The sequence below is a fragment of the Mustela nigripes genome, chromosome 1 (genome assembly GCF_022355385.1).
Source record: "Mustela nigripes isolate SB6536 chromosome 1, MUSNIG.SB6536, whole genome shotgun sequence".
NCBI classification, from domain to species: domain Eukaryota; kingdom Metazoa; phylum Chordata; class Mammalia; order Carnivora; family Mustelidae; genus Mustela; species Mustela nigripes.
The window spans coordinates 128,823,820-128,841,974 of NC_081557.1; the positions used below are offsets into that span (position 1 = coordinate 128,823,820).

The 18,155-nt window shown below is 40.1% G+C and overlaps 1 protein-coding gene across 7 annotated transcripts in view; it reads left to right on the forward strand.

Annotated features, from left to right (window-relative positions):
- The window catches only part of DCLK2 (doublecortin like kinase 2), a 149,073-nt gene that overhangs the window by 83,188 nt on the left and 47,730 nt on the right, over positions 1-18,155 (forward strand). For 4 of the 7 annotated variants that reach the window (XR_009399182.1, XM_059373575.1, XM_059373539.1 and 1 more), the window contains exons 3-6: positions 5,060-5,162; positions 8,321-8,422; positions 9,289-9,339; positions 12,954-13,048. Coding sequence is in view for 5 of the 7 variants with exons in the window: in XM_059373575.1 (XP_059229558.1) it covers positions 5,060-5,162; positions 8,321-8,422; positions 9,289-9,339; positions 12,954-13,048 (351 nt within the window). In the remaining 2 variants the exon portion in view is untranslated. The remainder of the gene's footprint in view (positions 1-5,059; positions 5,163-8,320; positions 8,423-9,288; positions 9,340-12,953; positions 13,049-18,155) is intronic. The other 3 variants (XR_009399183.1, XM_059373558.1, XM_059373566.1) reach the window with 1 other exon arrangement.

Consider the following 18,155-nt stretch of genomic DNA (forward strand, 5'->3'; position numbering starts at 1 on the left):
CAATGAAAGGAATGTTTCCAAGTTGTCAGTAGTATTTTCTGGGAAAATATCTCATTTATTGGACTTGTAGGAAAGCAGGTATTTCGTTTATACTTACAGGAAAGATTATCCATTAATTTAAATTAAAAAAGTATTTGAGGCCATGAATTAATGAAAATGAAGAAATAACAGCTGCTTTCACACGTGATCACATTTAGTCTTAAAAGATAAATTGGTATCTTTTTTTTTTTCAAGATTTTTAAAATTTATTTGACAGAGAGAGAGAGATCACAAGTAGGCAGAGAGGCAGGCAGAGAGAGAGGGGAAGCAGGCTCCCTGCTGAGCAGAGAGCCCTATGCAATTCTCAATCCCAGGACCCTGAGATCACGACCTGAACAGAAGACAGAGGCTTAATCCACTGAGCCACCCAGGCGCCCCTAAAACTGGTATCTTGCCCAAGCTTCCTACATGTAAAAAAAGGAAGGGACACAGGCTTAGCAGTGCAGTGCTCTGCTCCAGACGAAAGCTTACGCTTCCCAGATGCTTCATGGGCTAACACCAGTATTTTATTTCTATTTGTTATTTTTAATTACTCTGTACACCCAACACAGGGCTTGAACTCCCAACCCTGAGATCAAGAGCCTCATGTTCTACCAAGTGAGCCAGCCAGGCACCCTTGACACTTGCCTTTTAGATAACACCATATAAACTGAGTTTCCTCTGCAATGCAAGTGAACACAGAACTGGAACCTGCTCATCCCTCTTCTGCAGATAGTATCTCGGCTGACGTTTAATCATATTCATCAACTTGCTTCACTGCTTCACTGCTGGTGTTCTGTTTCTCGTGCATTTTAACTTTACAGTTTACTGAAACATAATAGGGACAGTCTAAACAGTCCATGTCTTTATTGTGAAAAATGTGAACAGATGTGTATTTTAAATCAGCAGCAGTAGAGGGAGAGAATATTTCCATTTGTTCCTTATTTACTCATTATCAGTCCACTCCAGTTTTCTGTATCATCTGTGTTCATACCGATTTTCTTCTCTTGACTAGTTCAATGCAACCCCATGACAGAGTAACAATGCCAGCTTAAAAGGTTTTGAATTTTCTAAAATAATATATGGACTGGATAACTTCTTTCATTTTAGAACCAGGAATTTCTGTCACATGTAGACTATGGGATCCTGAGTCAGCCCTTAGTGTTGCTTGTGGGGACATCCTTGTTTCCCCTCAGGACAGTGTCCCAGATTACTCGGGTGTGATGAGGAGCAGGCAGAGGGTTTAGGGCCAGAACCCGGACTGGGGGTTGGGCTCCTCTTTTGGTTAGAGACACTACACTCTACAGTTTCTATAAATAGGACCCTTTGCTGGGGACACAGCAGTGATCAAGTCAGACCTGTTCTTTTCCTTTCAGAGTGGAGGCATAGGTGTTCAGTAAACTAATAATAAAGAACTCCCCACAACCCCATATTGCAATTTTACATTTTTTCTTCCTCCTCTAACCTGCTCTACCTCTCCCCCAGCCTCGGTTTCAGCTGATGACTTTGTTTCAGTTTTCTCAGTAAAGGAGGAAGTAGTCAGAAAACATCCAACCACCACACCACCATGTGTCCTCACCTAGCGGTTTCCACCAGGCTTCCTTTACTGGGGAAGACTGACCATAGTCTCACATGAGGTCAGTCCCATCTGCACTCTGCTCCCATCTCCTCTCTCTTACAAAGGATCAGCACTCCTGCAGGATTCCCCTTTCTTTCTTGCATCACCATTTTTTTTTTTCCTACTAGGTCATTTCAGTAGCATAGTAGAGTATTTTTTCTCTCATTTGAACAAATTCTGCTAACCACAAACTCTGTCTCCTCTTTCTGCCATCTTCCCATTCCTATGACCTGCTTTATCAGTCAGAGCTCCTTGAAAGAGGCGTCTATGTCTCCAGTTCTTCTGCTCTCCTGTAGTAAAACTCTCCAATTAGGTTTTCTCTTCAACCACTCCACTAAAACTATTTTTCATCTTTAAGATCCCACAAATCTCTATGTTGCTGATTCAGTGGCCACTTCTCAATCTTCATCTTGCTTAGCCTGTTGATAACATTAACCCAGGTGAATGCTCTCTCCTCCCTCCTCTTTGAAACACTTTCTTAACTTGGTTTCCAGCATGCTTCAAACTCTTGTTTTTCTTCCTCCCATACTGGTTGCTCCTTCTCAATCTTCTTTGCTGGATTTGCTCTTTCTGCTTGGCCTTGTAATATTACTTTGCTTCAGAACTCAGGCTTTAGATCTTTTCCTTATGTTTGTTCATTGCCATAATTGATCTCAAGATTTTAAATACCATCCATATGCTGGGGAGTCCCAAATTTAGATCTCCAGCCCTGATTTCACCCATGACATTCAGATTTGTGTATGTCCAACTTTCCAACCAACACTTCCACTTGGATGTTTAATAGGCATTCACAGTTATTGTTCCAAATCTGAATTCATGAGCACCCTTTCTACACTAAACTTGTCCAATATCTTGTGTTCTACCCTGTCAGAGTTCATGACAGCCCTACCTTTAGTGGCTCAAACCAGACATCCTGAGCCATCATATTCTTCTCTCTTCTTTCATACCCATATCCAAAGGGTGGTGTAGTCCCCTCACTTCCTCCACTCCCAACACCTTTGCACAAACCATTCTTTTTTTTTTTTCTTTTCAGTGTTCCAGAATTCACTGTTTATGCACCACACCCAGTGCTCCATGCAGTATGTGCCCTCCATAATACCCATCACCAGCCTCACCCAACTTCTCACCTCCCTCCCCTCCAAAACCCTCAGTTTGTTTTTCAGAGTCCACAGTTTCTCATGGTTTGTCTCCCCCTCTGATTTCCACCAATTCATTTTTCCTTTCCTTCTCCTAATGTCCTACATGTTATTCCTTATGCTCCACAAATAAGCAAAACCATATGATAATTGACTCTCCCTGCTTGACTTATTTCACTCAGCATAATCTCCTCCAGTCCCATCCATGTTGATACAAAAGTTGGGTATTCATCCTTTCTGATGGAGGCATAATACTCCATTGTATATATGGACCACATCTTCCTTATCATTCGTTTGTTGAAGTCCATCTTGGTTCCAACGCCTTTGCACAAGCCATTCTAATCTCTTGCCTGATGTAGCAAGAGTCTTTAATGCTTTCTACCCTTGCCCTTTTGTTACAGTCTATTATGAGCACAGTGTGATCCCGTTAAAAGAGACATCGCATTGTTACGGTCTTCTGCTCTGAAGCCTCTCATGGTTTTCCATCTCAGAGTAAAGCCAAAGTCCATACCAGTGGCTGACGGGGCCCTATGTCGTCTGTTCTCCTTCCCCTTACTTCTCTGATCCATTCTTCTCCTCTTTTGCTGTATTTCAGGACTGTTTCTTGTGAACATGTTAAGCCTGATATCTTCACAGGGTTTTCCCATATTCTGTGCTCTCTGCCTAGAACACTTGGCCCACATGCTTGTTTCTTGGTCTCTTTTAATATTTTGCCAAATGTCATCTTAGTGTGAGGCCTTCCCTGAGCACCCTGCTTAGTACTGTAGCACCCACTCCATACCCCTTACCACCTTTTTATATTGCATTAATTTACTCACAAATTTTATTGTGCTCCTTTTTACATTTGCTTCATGAGAGTAGGATCATTTTATTTCTTTACTAATATTTCTGTAGCACCTAGAACAGTGCCTGGCACATCATAAATGCTCAGTACAAATTTGTTGAATAAAAGGAGACAAGAGTTGTTTAGTATTATGTGAGGTATGTCAGCATCCCGAGTCAAAATACATGTTTGTTTAAATCTGTTGTGTAACTTATTCATTTTATACCTACCATTCCTTGAGAGTTGTATTTGAGGCAAATATGAACCCTTTTGATAGTTATATAATTGGTTAACTATTTAACCAAATATGTATTCATTCGCTAGAACCGGAGTCGAAGGGAGGCAGACATCTTATGGAAACCGTGTTTGGAAAGACCATTTATGCTGACAGGTGAAATCATTAAAAGATTGAATAGAAGATCTAAATTGAACTGCTGTAGAGAAAAACAAAACAAAAACACCTGGATTTATTACAGTCCCTAGACTTGTTAAGTACTTTTATTCTATATAATAAGCAACTTAATTATTTACTTTGGCATTTAGTCAACTACCAACAAATTTAGTACCAGATGAAATATATCCTTGTAATAAAATCAATCGCTCAGATCCTAGGTACTAGAACAGTTTAAAAAAAAAAAAATTTATTATTAGGAAAAAAGTACTTTAAAAAAAATCACATAGCCAGTTGAAAAACAGGTAAACGTGGAATCTACCTCTGTCCAAAGTCCAGGAGGATAGTTCTTATAATCCCTGGCAGGAATAGATGAATGTGCTCACTGCCATGAATCTGGTTTCTGTGGAATCTGAAACTGATACTGTGTGTGTGTTGGGGGCTAGGGGGAGGGTTTGAAAAAAGAATATGAAATTAAAACTATCCGTTCAGGTACAGGACTTTGGAAGGGCTCTGAGGCTTCCTCTGATCTTAATGATGACGTTGGTCATGGAGATGTGTGTTAACACATTGAGCCATGAGATACCCAGCACTATTCCAAGCAGGTTTCATGAATTTTTCCCCCAAACAACCTACAGTGCACTGGACCTCAGGTACAGAGAAGTCATGCCCAGGGTGACACAGCTGGGAAGGGGGAGACTAAGGAAGGGTAGAAATGAAGAAACTAGACTGAGAACAGAGACCTCCATCAGCCTCAGCCCTGTCACCCATTAATAGGGGGAACACGGAAGAAAACACATTGCCTTGTGTGTATGTCCTCGACTCCACTTGTGAAATGGAAATGTTGATGCCAGCTATGAACTCCTCATTCTGTTGTGCTGAGGTCAGGGAAAGTGTGTGGAAGTGCTCTATAAAGAGTCGAGTACTTGGAAATGTAGTGTGATTTTAAATTGCTTTTCACTCCAACACAATATTATAGGTGAGGCTTGAAAATGCAATTATTTTGCTTTTTCTTTCACTTCTAATGTTTCTAATTTATCTCTTAGACATGATTTTTTTTCCTTTCTTTTTAGGTTACTTGTCTGCAAGACTTTTTTGGTGATGACGATGTTTTTATTGCTTGTGGGCCTGAAAAATTCCGTTATGCCCAAGATGACTTCGTCCTGGATCACAGTGGTGAGGCAATTCTTTGACCGTCCTAGTAATCCTGAAACAGAGGCTCGGGTTTTAGTCAGATGACCCTTGCTAAGTGGTCTGGCATGTTGAAGAAAGAGGACATTGGTGGTATTCTTTTTGAACTAATGAAAGTAGAGAATAAAATGAAAACATTAGCCTAATTGTTAAAAAATCTAATTCAAGTAGTTTTAATTTTTTTAGACGAAAACGAGTTGTCTCTTGACTGCCTTGTTTTGCCTCTGAAATGGATTTCCTGCCTATTTCAGAACAGTGCCTGGCTGTGCCACCTTAAAGATATGGATTATATTGAATCTGAAATGGTTAGTTATTCATTTTCTGTGTTCATAACGAGATATGTAAAAGGTAATAATTAAATTGTTAATCATGGTTGTCTTGGCTTTCTTTTTACCTCATTGTTTGCAACTTAAAAAAAAAAACATGCATTGTTCGTATATACAGAAAAAAATAAAGCTATTTTCGTTGATAGAATGAGAAAATCCCTTTCTCCAATGTGTGGAGTTTTCAACTTTATAGCAATAACCTTAGTGATTTCAGGTGTTATTGATTCTGGGAAAATTGCTTTACTTTTTTGTCTTGACTTAATTTAAACCTGTTATAGTAATAGTGATTATTTTAGCTGATAGTAAAGTCAACTTCCTCTTAAAAGGAGGTAAAACCATACAGACATAACATTTCATAGGAGATCGATGTAAAAGATAAAGTCTTGCTCTTTAATTTCATGAGTGAGAAAAGTTGGCCTTTCAAAAATTAGACTGATGGTCGTCCCTTTCCAGCTGTAGTGATTCTGACCATCCAGAATTAGAGAAACATGCCACCAAATAAATACTGTGATCCATAAACTTCTTAAAATTCAAGATGATACGTTTTGTGGTACCAGACTTCCTTGAGTAATTCTTTCCTGTTCAACTATGTCAGTTACCTTGGAGATAATTTATCTGCTTTGTGCTTGGGGCTCATTTATCTATACTTTTTGGTTTTGTTTCATTTTTTCACTGCTGCCAAGTTTCACTGAGGGTTTCTGTACTGTCTTATATTCTGTTGGCCTGGCCCTGATTTTAACTTGTAATGCCACTGGAAAGAATCACAGAGAATGTCCTTTTATATTGTGTGTGCTAATGCTCTCCCCTGTTCCCACGATGATTAAGTCTGACTGAAATGTACATTTGCGTTATCATCTGTATTTTACATGTTTCTTGATTATAGCTTAATCTCATTTCTGGTATTTCTTTGATGCCAACCAATATTAAATTTGAAAGTTGGGACACTGAAAAACTGATATCTTCTACGTTATGAAGTTAATTTGGGTCACAACAAAATATTTATTGAGCACGTACTACGTATGTCCCAGGCATTGTACTCCGTGTTTTGTGTGCATGTTGTAAACTTACTAATCTAGTTTTATTATTCATGGTTTTTGTTGTTAGCTACCAGTGGGCTCCAATAGTGAAAGGTGGGTGTAAGTTACTGATTTCTTCCCTCTCAGTTGCCAATTACTCAGCCTTCTGCCAACAGAGGATAATTGGCTTTTTCATAAGATTTTGTGAGGATTAAGTGAGACAGTATATATAAAGCAGTTAGAAGGGTCCCTGATGTGTGTGCTTCACTTTCGTTATTATAAACGTCATTATTATACCTTCACCAGCAGGTCATGAAATTAAACCTGATTTGGCCACTGTTAACATTTATTTGGAGGAAAAGATGTGTATTTTTAAAAAAGATTTTATTTATTTATTTGACAGCGAGAGAGATCACAAGTAGGCACAGAGGCAGGGGGGAGGGGGAATCAGGCTCGCCACTGAGCAGAGAGCCTATGTGGGGCTGGATCCCAGGACCCTGAGATCAGGACCTGAGCAAGCAGAAGGCAGAGGCTTAACCCACTGAGCCACGCAGGCGCCCCTGTATATGTTTTTTTAACCAGTTATTTAACTTGTGTTTAATCTTAATAAAGTCCTAACTTTCTATCCTTTTAGGATTCTGACAACATCTTGCATTAAAGATTCAATGCTAAACACAGTCTTCCCCAAGTAACAGAATCCTGCTTCAAGAACTGACCTCAGGACTGGCTGAGTGTCCTAAAGCTAGGGGGTGGTTCTAAGCTGTAGTTGTCGGTTTTCTGGATTTACACTTGTGCTCTTGAAAGAGTGGCAGTGCCTTTAAGACGTTTCTGACTAACACATGCCCCTTCTTTCAACAACAGAATACTGTTTAATATCCACAATGCTAATTAAACTGAAGTTGCTCCAGCCCCTTCTGAGTGAGATTTTGATTAGGGTCTTTCAAATGCTAACTAGCCTCCCCTGGTGTGTATTTTCCTGATTAGTGGACTTCACATGTTAATTTATTGCCCCGAGGTATACATTAAAACCAACCCACGTTGTCATCTTACCTCATAAATTGAAGTATTTTAACGTAAATGACAGACAATAGGTTATCTGATTTAATCCTTATAACAAGCCTACCAAGCAGATGCAGAATTTATTCTGATCCCAATTTCATAGGGGAAATAATGGAGCCTTAGACGCTAACCAAGCTCCCCCAGTTAGCAAAATCAGATTCAAGATTCATTCAAAATCTGCATGACTCCCAAACCCATGTTCTTAATTATTCAAATTAGCACTGATTATTTTAGCTGTAATTACTTCTGGTACTCTAAATGCTGTTTTATTTGATGATTTATGGAAAAAACCAAAGTTATTGTTGGAAGCTAGTTTCTAAATTTTCGATCCTCTATACTTAGGGAAGGTGGAAAATAAGATGGTAAGGAGTCCCCTACCCTTTCAAAATAAGATTATCAGGGAGTTTGGACAGAATCAAATTGTGGCCTTTTGCTATCAATACTACTGACCGAAAAGGGAAGCTGCGCATGTTCCGACGGGGCTCTCCGTGTGTGATCGCGTTAGGACGTTGGGATTTCCGTATTCAGTGCGATCTCCGCTGGAGCAATGAGCTTGTCTACAAGATGCCTATGCCAACTACAGACAACCTCGGGTGTACTTTTGGGACAATTGCTTTGTATATTGAAGTTGTTTAACAATAATGGGAAGATGATCCGGTGTTCGCTCTCTGGCAGTAAACTGCATGCACGTGTGATCAGTATTTTAGCCGGATTTAGTTAATGCACTTTCTCTCCTTTCCAGAATGCCGCGTCTTGAAGTCCTCTTATTCTCGCTCCTCAGCTGTCAAGTATTCTGGATCTAAAAGCCCTGGGCCCTCCCGACGCAGCAAATCCCCAGCTTCAGGTACGCATTCTCCTTCAGTTCCTTTAATTGTTACCAACTAGCGATCTTTCCCACGTTCGCAGGCAGCCAGGTTCCAAAACGACACGCAGATGACATGATTCTTAAAACGAAAAATTTGAGTCTGTTGCTCAGAGTTGTCATAGATCTGCTAAGACGCTTGTTTGTTTTATTCTCACACATTTTCTCAAGAACAGTCTCTATCTAGACCCTTCTGGTATTTACGTGGAAGTGTTTCGCATTTAGACCATAGCGTACTGTGTTTTTAACTTTGTGCTGTATGATTGTGGATATTTTTCTTCTCTTATTGGTTTAAAACGTACATCGGACACAGAATGCATTTCCTTGATAAGTTTCATAGGCTTTTTCCTTTTTCAAGCAATTTAATAGTAGCAGTGATTATTATTGGAAATTGGTACTTACTTAAGAGTCAGACTTACCTGTAATTAAGTTTCTTTCAGGTTCTAAACCTATAGATCTGTGATAGTTTCAGCTGGGGGCACTTTTTTAAAAGCTAGAAACATCTATAAATATCTTGATGTCTTCTACAAGGTTTGTATATAGTAATTTTAAGTAATTTTGCTGATATCCCTTCCTGTTCAGGAGAGGATTGTAAAAAACCATGATTTCACAGGTGAGAAATCTAGAACATGTGAAAGTAGGATCAGTAAAATTGTGTCAAGCATCAGACCCTCTAAAAGATGGAGGAGCGTTTTGGACATTCTACTTGTCACTGCTTCGCCTTCAGCACCCACCCCACTTTCCTTCGGTCAGGTTGTTTTACCCTTTTCGTGTATACGCGTTCAAACCTGCTGAATAATTGCTCTCCTTACTGTCTCCTCCTCTTTGTACTCCCTGAATGTGCACAGTAAAGAGGGGTGGACACCACTCCGGTGCCTACTCTGCAGCCAGATCCCCAGGTGAGCCATGAGGAGAATGGCTTTGTTGCTCTGCTGGGTTTTTGTTTCTGTCTCTTGCCACATTTCTGTTTCCTTTTGCTCCATTTCCATGAACGTATCTGGCTTGTACCAGTGTACATTTGTGCGCTGTGGGATGCTTCACCGTGCATAGAATGCCTCAATGTCCCTTCTTTTTAGAGAACCAGTCATTGTCCGAAGATGGCCAAGTGCCTCTTTCTGTGTGTAGTTACAGGACCAAGGAGGAGTAAGTACCACCTCGAAGGGTCTATCTTCTAGTTAATTTTGGAAAACATTCTGTTCCTGAAAAAAGCTAAAGTTTGCTGGTTGTAGGAAAATGACCATAGAAGCAATTAAACTTTTCTGTTCTCCCCTTCTTCTCCTTCTGTTCTTACCTTCCTCCCCACCCTACAGCTAAGAGGCCCAACACTCTAAAAATATTGATGATATGAATATTTTTAACTGAAAGCATCTCTCTGCTGTGAAGCTTATTCCAAATTATATTATGCTTCTATAAAGTATCTCAAACACTAGAAAAGCTAATACAACATGAAATTGGCATAAATACAATTACCTGAGCCTACCATATGGTAAATGTAGATTTTTGTCAGGTTCTTTGCTTTTGTTTTAGCCATAGGTTTTATAGATATTTATTGTATCAGTGAAATAAATAGAAGTGAGGAGAGTGATTAAAAAATCAGGTATTTTAATGAATCTAATACATACTAAACTAAAAGCATGTATCATAGCCATAATTTTTCTTGCAGACCAATATGTTTGTATAAATAAAGATTTATTCAAATCTTTTTAAATTGAATTTGGAATGCTTAGAAATTGATTCAAGAAATCTTAACATTTCAGGACCCCCAATTTTTAACTAAGTCTGTATTTGCATTTGGGGTAGAGTATCTTAAACTTGCAAGTAAAAGTTGTGAGATCTATAAATCACTCTTCAGAGTGCAAAAAAATGAGAGATTAAACCCCAAAGTCACCACATCCCGCAGTTACAGACAAGGGGGCAATTTGTATTATTGAAAGCCGCATACCCACAAGCACAACTCACATTTATAGACCTCTAGCTATGGCATACCTGTAAACATTTAGAAAATGCTGTGGGACAAACTGGAATCTCAGACGTATTAGCTTTGTAGACAGAACATTGTACCTTTTCAGTCTTGGGACAGAAGTGCTCTGGAAGTACAGTCTTCTGGTTGACTGAATTCCTCAACAAAACTCTTAGTAAAACAGGAAAATAGTGTGTAAGAAACACGTAGAAATTCATCTGGGTAACATAAGTAGGTAAATATTATCATAATTTGAGTCCTAAAGATGCTCATTTGAGGTTTTTAGCTTGTAAATCTTTCAGAGTCCACCAAGACAGAAGATCGTCTGAACAAACAAGCAAACAAAAAAGCCCAAGTTTATTTCTTTTCTTCCAGTTGAGAGGAGACATGGATAACAGCCTTCTTCTGGGAGAGAAAGTCAGGGGTTGGAAGGAGTGGTACATGACGAGGGTGTGGGTTGGTTGTTGTCCACCCACCAGGTGGTGGTGGCCGTGTGAGGGGAGCATGCCCAACATGACCCTGTCCCACTTACCCTCCTAACTAAGATTTGGAAGAAATGGGAAAGAAGTGAAATTAAGGATTACTCATGAAGGAACATTTTTTAGAATTTTCCAAATGCTCTGGGAAACTTAGAAACCCAAACATGACTTGGTGTCTCTTTAGGATGAGATTATTTGGAGGGAAATATGGGCATGTAGTTACTGACCCCAGTAAAATCCCCGGCAGTGAGTTTTGTCAAGAAACTGTTTAGCAGTGGGTATGTTTTTAGGGAGTTTTGTCTCCTGTCAGGATCACCATTTGCAGGAATTGATTTTTATCCTTTTGTCCCTTTTCTGTCACTGTTCCAAAGTAGCCTCTACTGTCAGTGTGGATTCTAAGTATCTGTGAATGCTAATAGCACTTACTGAGTGGAGGCTGGTGACCTGCCTAGGTTGCTCTATATTTGGAATGAAGGAACAAAAGGAGTAAATTTCAGTCTCAGCTCACAGCAAGTTGACCAGTTCCTTGCTCATAATAATCTCTATTTTATGTGAACTTCTGCCACCAATTCCCTTTCTTTAAAGAGAATTTTTAAAAGAAAACAACATTGAAATTTAACTTAATTGAGAAGTGATCAGGACTGCTGAATATCCTAGAAAGTTTCTGATTGCACAGTTCCTTGTGTTGTCCTTGTACTCTAAATATGTACGTACATTTGTTACGAAATTATAGATAACAGGTCATTGTTTATGCATGTGTGGTTTTAAATTAGAAAAATTAAAGTTTGGTAAGTTAAAAGTGATGAGAAATTTTTTTCATCCTTTCCCAATTTAAAATGAGCAATGCAACAAATAAGCATGACTTCAAACCCAGATACCCTGGTTTATAGGTTATTCATCTAATCACAAATACTTGTTGATCCCAGGACTTTTGCCTCCACTCAAGAACTAGTACTCACTTTTTTGAGTCACCTATTTAGGACTTTTGCCTCTGCATATTGCTTTTTTTACATTTATCAGCTTCATTTAAAATAATAGCTTTCTGCTTCCTCGTATTTGAAAACAAAAGAAAGAAATGACTTTGCTTTTCTTTCCATAGAGATGAATGACAGTTTTCATCTTTGGGCAAAGCATTGAAGATTCGTGATAAAAGGGGTTTCAAATACATCTTAGAAAAGTAATTACACCAGTCCTAAATGTTAACTACCAACTTTGTGAAATGACAGCAGAAATGGATCCAGGTGATAAAATTAGGAATAAGCATAAGTCATGCTGAAGTGTTTGACCAGCATTCTCTAGTATAAAATCTGCAAATTTACCCTCCCGTCTAAACAGCAGTGGTTATAATTTTCCTAGCTGTGCTCTAAATTGAGCCTTCGACCTCCAAGTGTGTGGAAGTTTGGAGGGGGTACTATTGAAAAACCATCAAGATTTGGTAAATAGTGGGAGAAATTAAAGAGTGAGGACAAGAAAATGGAAGGAATTAAGAATGACTACTTTAGATAAGAAGAAAGTTGAAGAGTGCCTTTTATGGCCTTCAAAGAAATAAATAGGTATTATAAGAAAAATGACCAGTAATTTTCCCTTTCCATAAAGAATATGCTTAGAAAATTTGTTTGGCTAATGTGGAATTGATTTGGGAGAGCGGTAGAACTTCTTGGGTACTCAGGTTGGTATATACCAAGAGAGTGGATGTTGGAAGTTTCAGGACAGCCTTCCTTGTAAAGTATTACAAACATACCAGCCATTTCATTTCTCTGCCCTTGCTGGCAGGCAGAATCTATGAACGAGTTCTCATTCACATCTCTAATTCCATAATGTTTTATATATTTGTTTATGTCATTGTTGGAAAGCTATTACTGAAAACAATTCTAGTTTCACTCCTTATTTGTCTGATACTTTGTAATGCAATAAAACACATTATTTTTGCTTTTCACTGATTTGCCATCTGCTTTGAGCTTTAAATGAATCGAAGCTTCATGGGAGCAATGTTGTGCATGTGCTTGGTGTATTTGTGCAATCTGTTTATTTGGGGTTTGAATGACCTCTGTCTCCTTTGTTGTCTCATGGTCAGTTAACGGAACTCCCAGCAGCCAGCTGTCTACTCCTAAATCAACGAAATCTTCTAGCTCTTCTCCAACTAGCCCAGGAAGTCTCAGAGGATTAAAGGTATGAAATGGGATAAATGGGATGTTTGTGTGATTTTGTTATTTTGAGTTTCATAGTTTGGTAGTTTAATTTGTTCAGGGACTTGGGTGTAATAAAAAATCAAAAAGGAAAGAGTTCAGGATGTGGAGCTGAGAAGGACCTACCTGCCTTTGAATCCTGTGTCCTTTTTCATCTTGGAATTGGGGTCAACTCACTTAACTCTTCTGACCCCAACTGTTCCCATCTCTCAAATGGGAATAGAAGGTTGTGCTTAAGGATGAACATATTGGGGTAAAGTAAAAGAAGTAGTAGTTTTCCTGTTATTATCAAAATGATTTGCAATGGGAACGCCTTGGAGAACACTGTAATTCTTTTACAAATCTCATTTTGGATCATGACTTTAATATTGTTAACCTAATTTGGCTTTGCAAAAGCTTGAAATAGGATGAAGCACTATTATGGTACTTACGTACATCTGTAATAACCCAAGAAGATAATGTTCGTTTTGGTGAGAAATTAGAAATAAATCTTAGGGGGCACCTGGGTGGCTCAGTGGGTTAAAGCCTCTGCCTTCAGCTCAGGTCATGATTCCATAGTTCTGGGATCGAGCCCCACATTGGGCTCTTTGCTCGGCAGGGAGCCTGCTTCCCTATCTCTGCCTGTCTCTCTTCCTACTTGTGATCTCTGTCTGTCAAATAAATAAATAAAATCTTAAAAATAAATAAATAAATAAATCTTAGGTTTTGACTGTGATAGCCTAAAAATATAAATGGTTAACTTAACATGATCAGCAGTTGGTTTAATAGACTTGTTTTGTTTTTTGTTTTGGGGTTTTTTTTGTTTTGTTTTGTTTTAATGGGCATTTTGTCTTATAGGGAGAAAAATAATGAATGAAGGCAAATTTGCAAAATTTCAACAACATCAATTTCATTTAATAGTTTTCAATAATTTAAATTTATAAGAGAAAGCTTGCCTGGTAAAATAGCAGTAAATAACTGAGGTTAAAAATTGGGGAAGTTTCCTTTTGTAGAAACAATCAAATAATCTGCATGGTAGTGTACTCTAAGAATACTGAAGTGTATACAGAAGGCTGTGTGTGCATGGATAAATTAACTTATTCTCTTGGTATTTTGGGACATTGGAAATGTCTTCATTAGGAATACATTCTGCCAAAGTTGGTTGCCTAAACACTTCAGGTATTGTCTGAGCAGCTTTCTTTAAGGATGTTGAGAAATCTTTTTCATTAGTAAAATGGACTGTAAGAACCCCAGCACCCCTGGGTGAGTGAGGAATGAGAACCTGCTGAGCGCAACATCCTGACCCCTTCAGAGCAGTGAGGACTGTGGGCCTGCCACTTCTCCAAGGGTTCCTTGTCCACCGAATTCTGTTTGTCTGTCCTGCCCTGAGAATGTTGGGTGAACATCAGAGTGAACCTACATGATTCGTATGTAAGTGATAGAGATCCGAAAGAGAAATTCCTTCCAGAGGAGGACAGCTTGCCTGTTTTGTGCCTGCTTGCTTATGTACATTGGCAGAAATTGGACTGAGAGGAGGGAGTATGAAGCTCTCATCTACCTCCAAGTGCTAGAAGCTCCTTTATCAAAAGAACCAGACATTTCAAGGTGCTAAAGTGGCTTAGGTAGGTCAGTTTATAATATGATTGTAATGGAAACTGTCTAAACTGTCTAAACTGTCAACTGCCAAAAAAGTTACATAAATTAAAAATCACTAATCAGCCAGTCATTTTCAGCTTTCCCCCAATTTATTGCACTCCAAATACGTAGGAGGTTCACTGTTTTTGAGTAACTTTCAAGAGAACTAAAGGAAAAATAATTCAAGTTCATTCATTTCTTTTTTTAGTTCAGTTGCGTGTTAAACTAAAAGCAAGTGGCTCCTAGTGCTGGTAACTTTTAACCTCAGGGCAAATCCCACACAGACTTTCCAGTGAGCCACAGTCATGTCCTCCCCCAGACTGTTGCTCTGGACAGGGACAGGATACCAAATCCTTTGTTTCCTTGGAGTTTCATTCACTTCCCTCTTTGTTATCATTCCCATCTTTCTGTCTAGCCCATCTGCAGCTGTGAGCCCAAGATTGTTCCTTTTAATTGTTGCTGCTAGGTCAGTAGGTGCTGCTGGATGGTCAGAGCACCATTTACCCTACACACATGCCCACACACTTGCACTCAATCACCTACACTTCTGGAGTGGAGATGCATGGAGTTTTCAAAACATGGTAAATTGTCTTATCGCTGAGACATCAGATAAAGCTGTTCTCCTTATGCTGAGTGTATCGGAAATGGTATAGCAGCCCCCATCTAGCACACAGCTCTCTGGAACGTGATTAGCTCTCAGGATTACTTGTCGGGGCCTAAAGGGGTGAAGAAGAGAGTTGCTGGTTACTGGCCAGGATAGAAGAGCAGATCCCTTTCTGTTACACTGGTGGGAGAGTCTGCGCTGTGCGAATGGGGAGGTCTTCGTCCGTCCTTCGATACCCCCTGAAAAGATATATGTGGGGATCTGTGCTCGGAATCAAGACAGCTGGAAGGAAAGTAGCAAGCGCAGAGCTCTCTATTAAGGTGAAAGGACACTCTCACGGCGGGAGAGCAGATGGGTTCCAGGAGGCGGAACCTCCTAAGTGGTTTCGGATCCGATATTCTTGGGTCTTTCGGGGATGGGACCTGCATTGGGGTGGGTGGGCTCCAGTGGAGGCTGCTCCCAGTCTTTTGGGAGACTCCTTCCACAGGATGGGAGAGGTTGTGTTTGACCCTACAGGGTTTGAAGCAGAGCCATCCTGGTCGCTTCTCTCCTTTGGGCAGGGCTATACCTGCAATTCAGATGCATTATAACAAGTCTAAGGGTCACCCTGGGGCAGACGGGGAAGGGGAGAGGACTGTGTTCTGCACCCTGGGCTCTTGATATGTCAGCCCCAAGGTCTTAGAAGGCACAAGCTCTGGGTGTTGAGCCCCCGGGCTCCTAATGTGTCTCCGATTTATCACTGTCCTGCCTCCAGCTCCTGTCCCTCTCATTCTCCCCTTAAGGACTGGGGACTCTGGCTCCCAGCATTCCTCCCGCCGCTCAGTCTAGCTGCTGCCTAACTTTTCCTGACCCTGCCCCCGCTCCCTCTCAAACCCACTTTGTGTTCCACCCCACTCGAGGCCTGTGGGGTTTACTCACAGCTGTGAGACCTCCTCTTTGTTTTCTACCATTGTTAAATAAGAACATTTGTTTTTAAAGGACCTCTGAAGTGCTAGGATTATAGTTCTTTAAACTGGCAACAAAACAAAGCAGAACAAAAAGCCCTACTTAGGAAGCAGGGGAGTTTATTTCTCTTCTCACTTTATAGCTAATGTAGAATTACCCAATTTTACATTAAATATTAGCAGCTGAATGAGTCTCTGCCATACCCATCAGCTCTTAGGCCACACTGCCCAAGTGCTGCCTACTCTCCTGGGTCATGCTTTATGGAAAGTGCGTCTTCTGACTGTTCCCAGCAGTCTTTGGTATTGGATATTGTTGTGGGGCTGAAGACCTGCCTTTGAAATACTGCCGCTTAGTCATGTTACTTACTGTACAAAATACCCTAATTTTGGTGTCAGCGTAAGCTCTAGTCAGCATCTGTCCACGTTTGCATTATTTTCTCAATTCAGTGACATTACGAATGGAGAATTACAGATAATTACCATGGGTTAGTGCTCTGCTTTTTTGTTCCCCCTTCATTTAAAATGGCTTATTAAGATCAATTAAGAGGCAGTGTCTGACACTGGAGGACTGTTTTTCGCAGGCAGGAACTCTTTATCCTGGTTAGATGCTTTAATGGCTTTGAGGATAGATCATCTTTTTCCAGAGAATCGGAATTGACAAAAGCAAGCAAACCAAGCCAGGACAGCCTGTGTAGGAAATGACACTCTGGACTCTCTAGCTGCCGGGACATAGCTTCTGCCAGATTATCTATTTGTTTGTTTGTTTATTTATTTATTTATTTAAGTATCTGGGTTTTACCTAGTAGGAAATTAGGCAAAGTGAAGTCAGAGGGAAGCAGAATTTGATATTCTATCACAATTTTCCTGTGCCAGTTTTTGGGAATCAGTTTAGTGTTTTTGGTGGGGATGTTGGAAGAACTGAAAAGGAAAACAGGGTCCTATTGTGAAGTTTAATCTCTGACCACAGAGTGTCCATGGCTTTTTGTTTGTTTGTATGTTCGCTCGTTGAAAAAGCACCTCTCCACAAAAAAAAGCCCTCATAGTTTCCCCCCATCCTACTGTTGGGGAAGACCCTTCTGCTCTACTCATTCGCATTTATAAAAGATCATGCTCTTTGAAGGGCTGGGCCAAAGGCAAGAGAGGAAGGAAAGCTTTCCTCATATGGTGAGTAATTTTTGCAGGATGGGAATGTAAGAAATAGGGTGGCAACCAAGCAGTCAGGGTTCTTTAAACCGAAAACTAACAGACGTTAGGTAACTGAAAGTTAGTGGTACCTCGATTATAGTTTTTTGGTTTTGCTAGTTATGTGAAACCTACAATGGGAAAACAAAGTCGTCTCAGACATGCAGTTCGTCTTCATTTTGCAGATGAAGAGATTGAAGTTCAGAGATGTGAAGTGACTTGCTCAGGGTCTCAGTGGCTGCTTGGGATCTCTGACCCTTTCAGGGTCTCTGTCTCTAACCTCTGACTCTTCCCCCATCCCTGGGGAGTCTGTGTCAGTGACTGCAGCATAGACCTCTCAGAAGGAAGCTTCTATGGTTGTTATGGAAAAGCTATGCAGTCTTTCAAGAGGGTGAATGCTGGGGGTGGCTTGCCAGATACTGAGTATTTGGGTTTAGATATGCATAAATGCTCTGAATAAAAATGAGTTGAGATATTAGAAATGGAATGGGAGGTGGTGTTTGGGAAAGGTAGAGGTAGTCCTGGGGTGGGGGAGAGGCTCGATGAAGGGAGGTGGAAAGGTAGAGAAGTGCCCGGGCACTTCAGCCTGACCGCCAAAGGCTTTAGAAAAATGACAAAGTTCCCAAGAGGTTAGGGTTATTGGTTTTCTTCAGAAGCCAACAATGGAACTGAGTATTGTTAAGATTGACATAGGCCTGAACAAGGTAATGTTGTCCAGGCTCAGCAAACATATGGGTACCTGGATA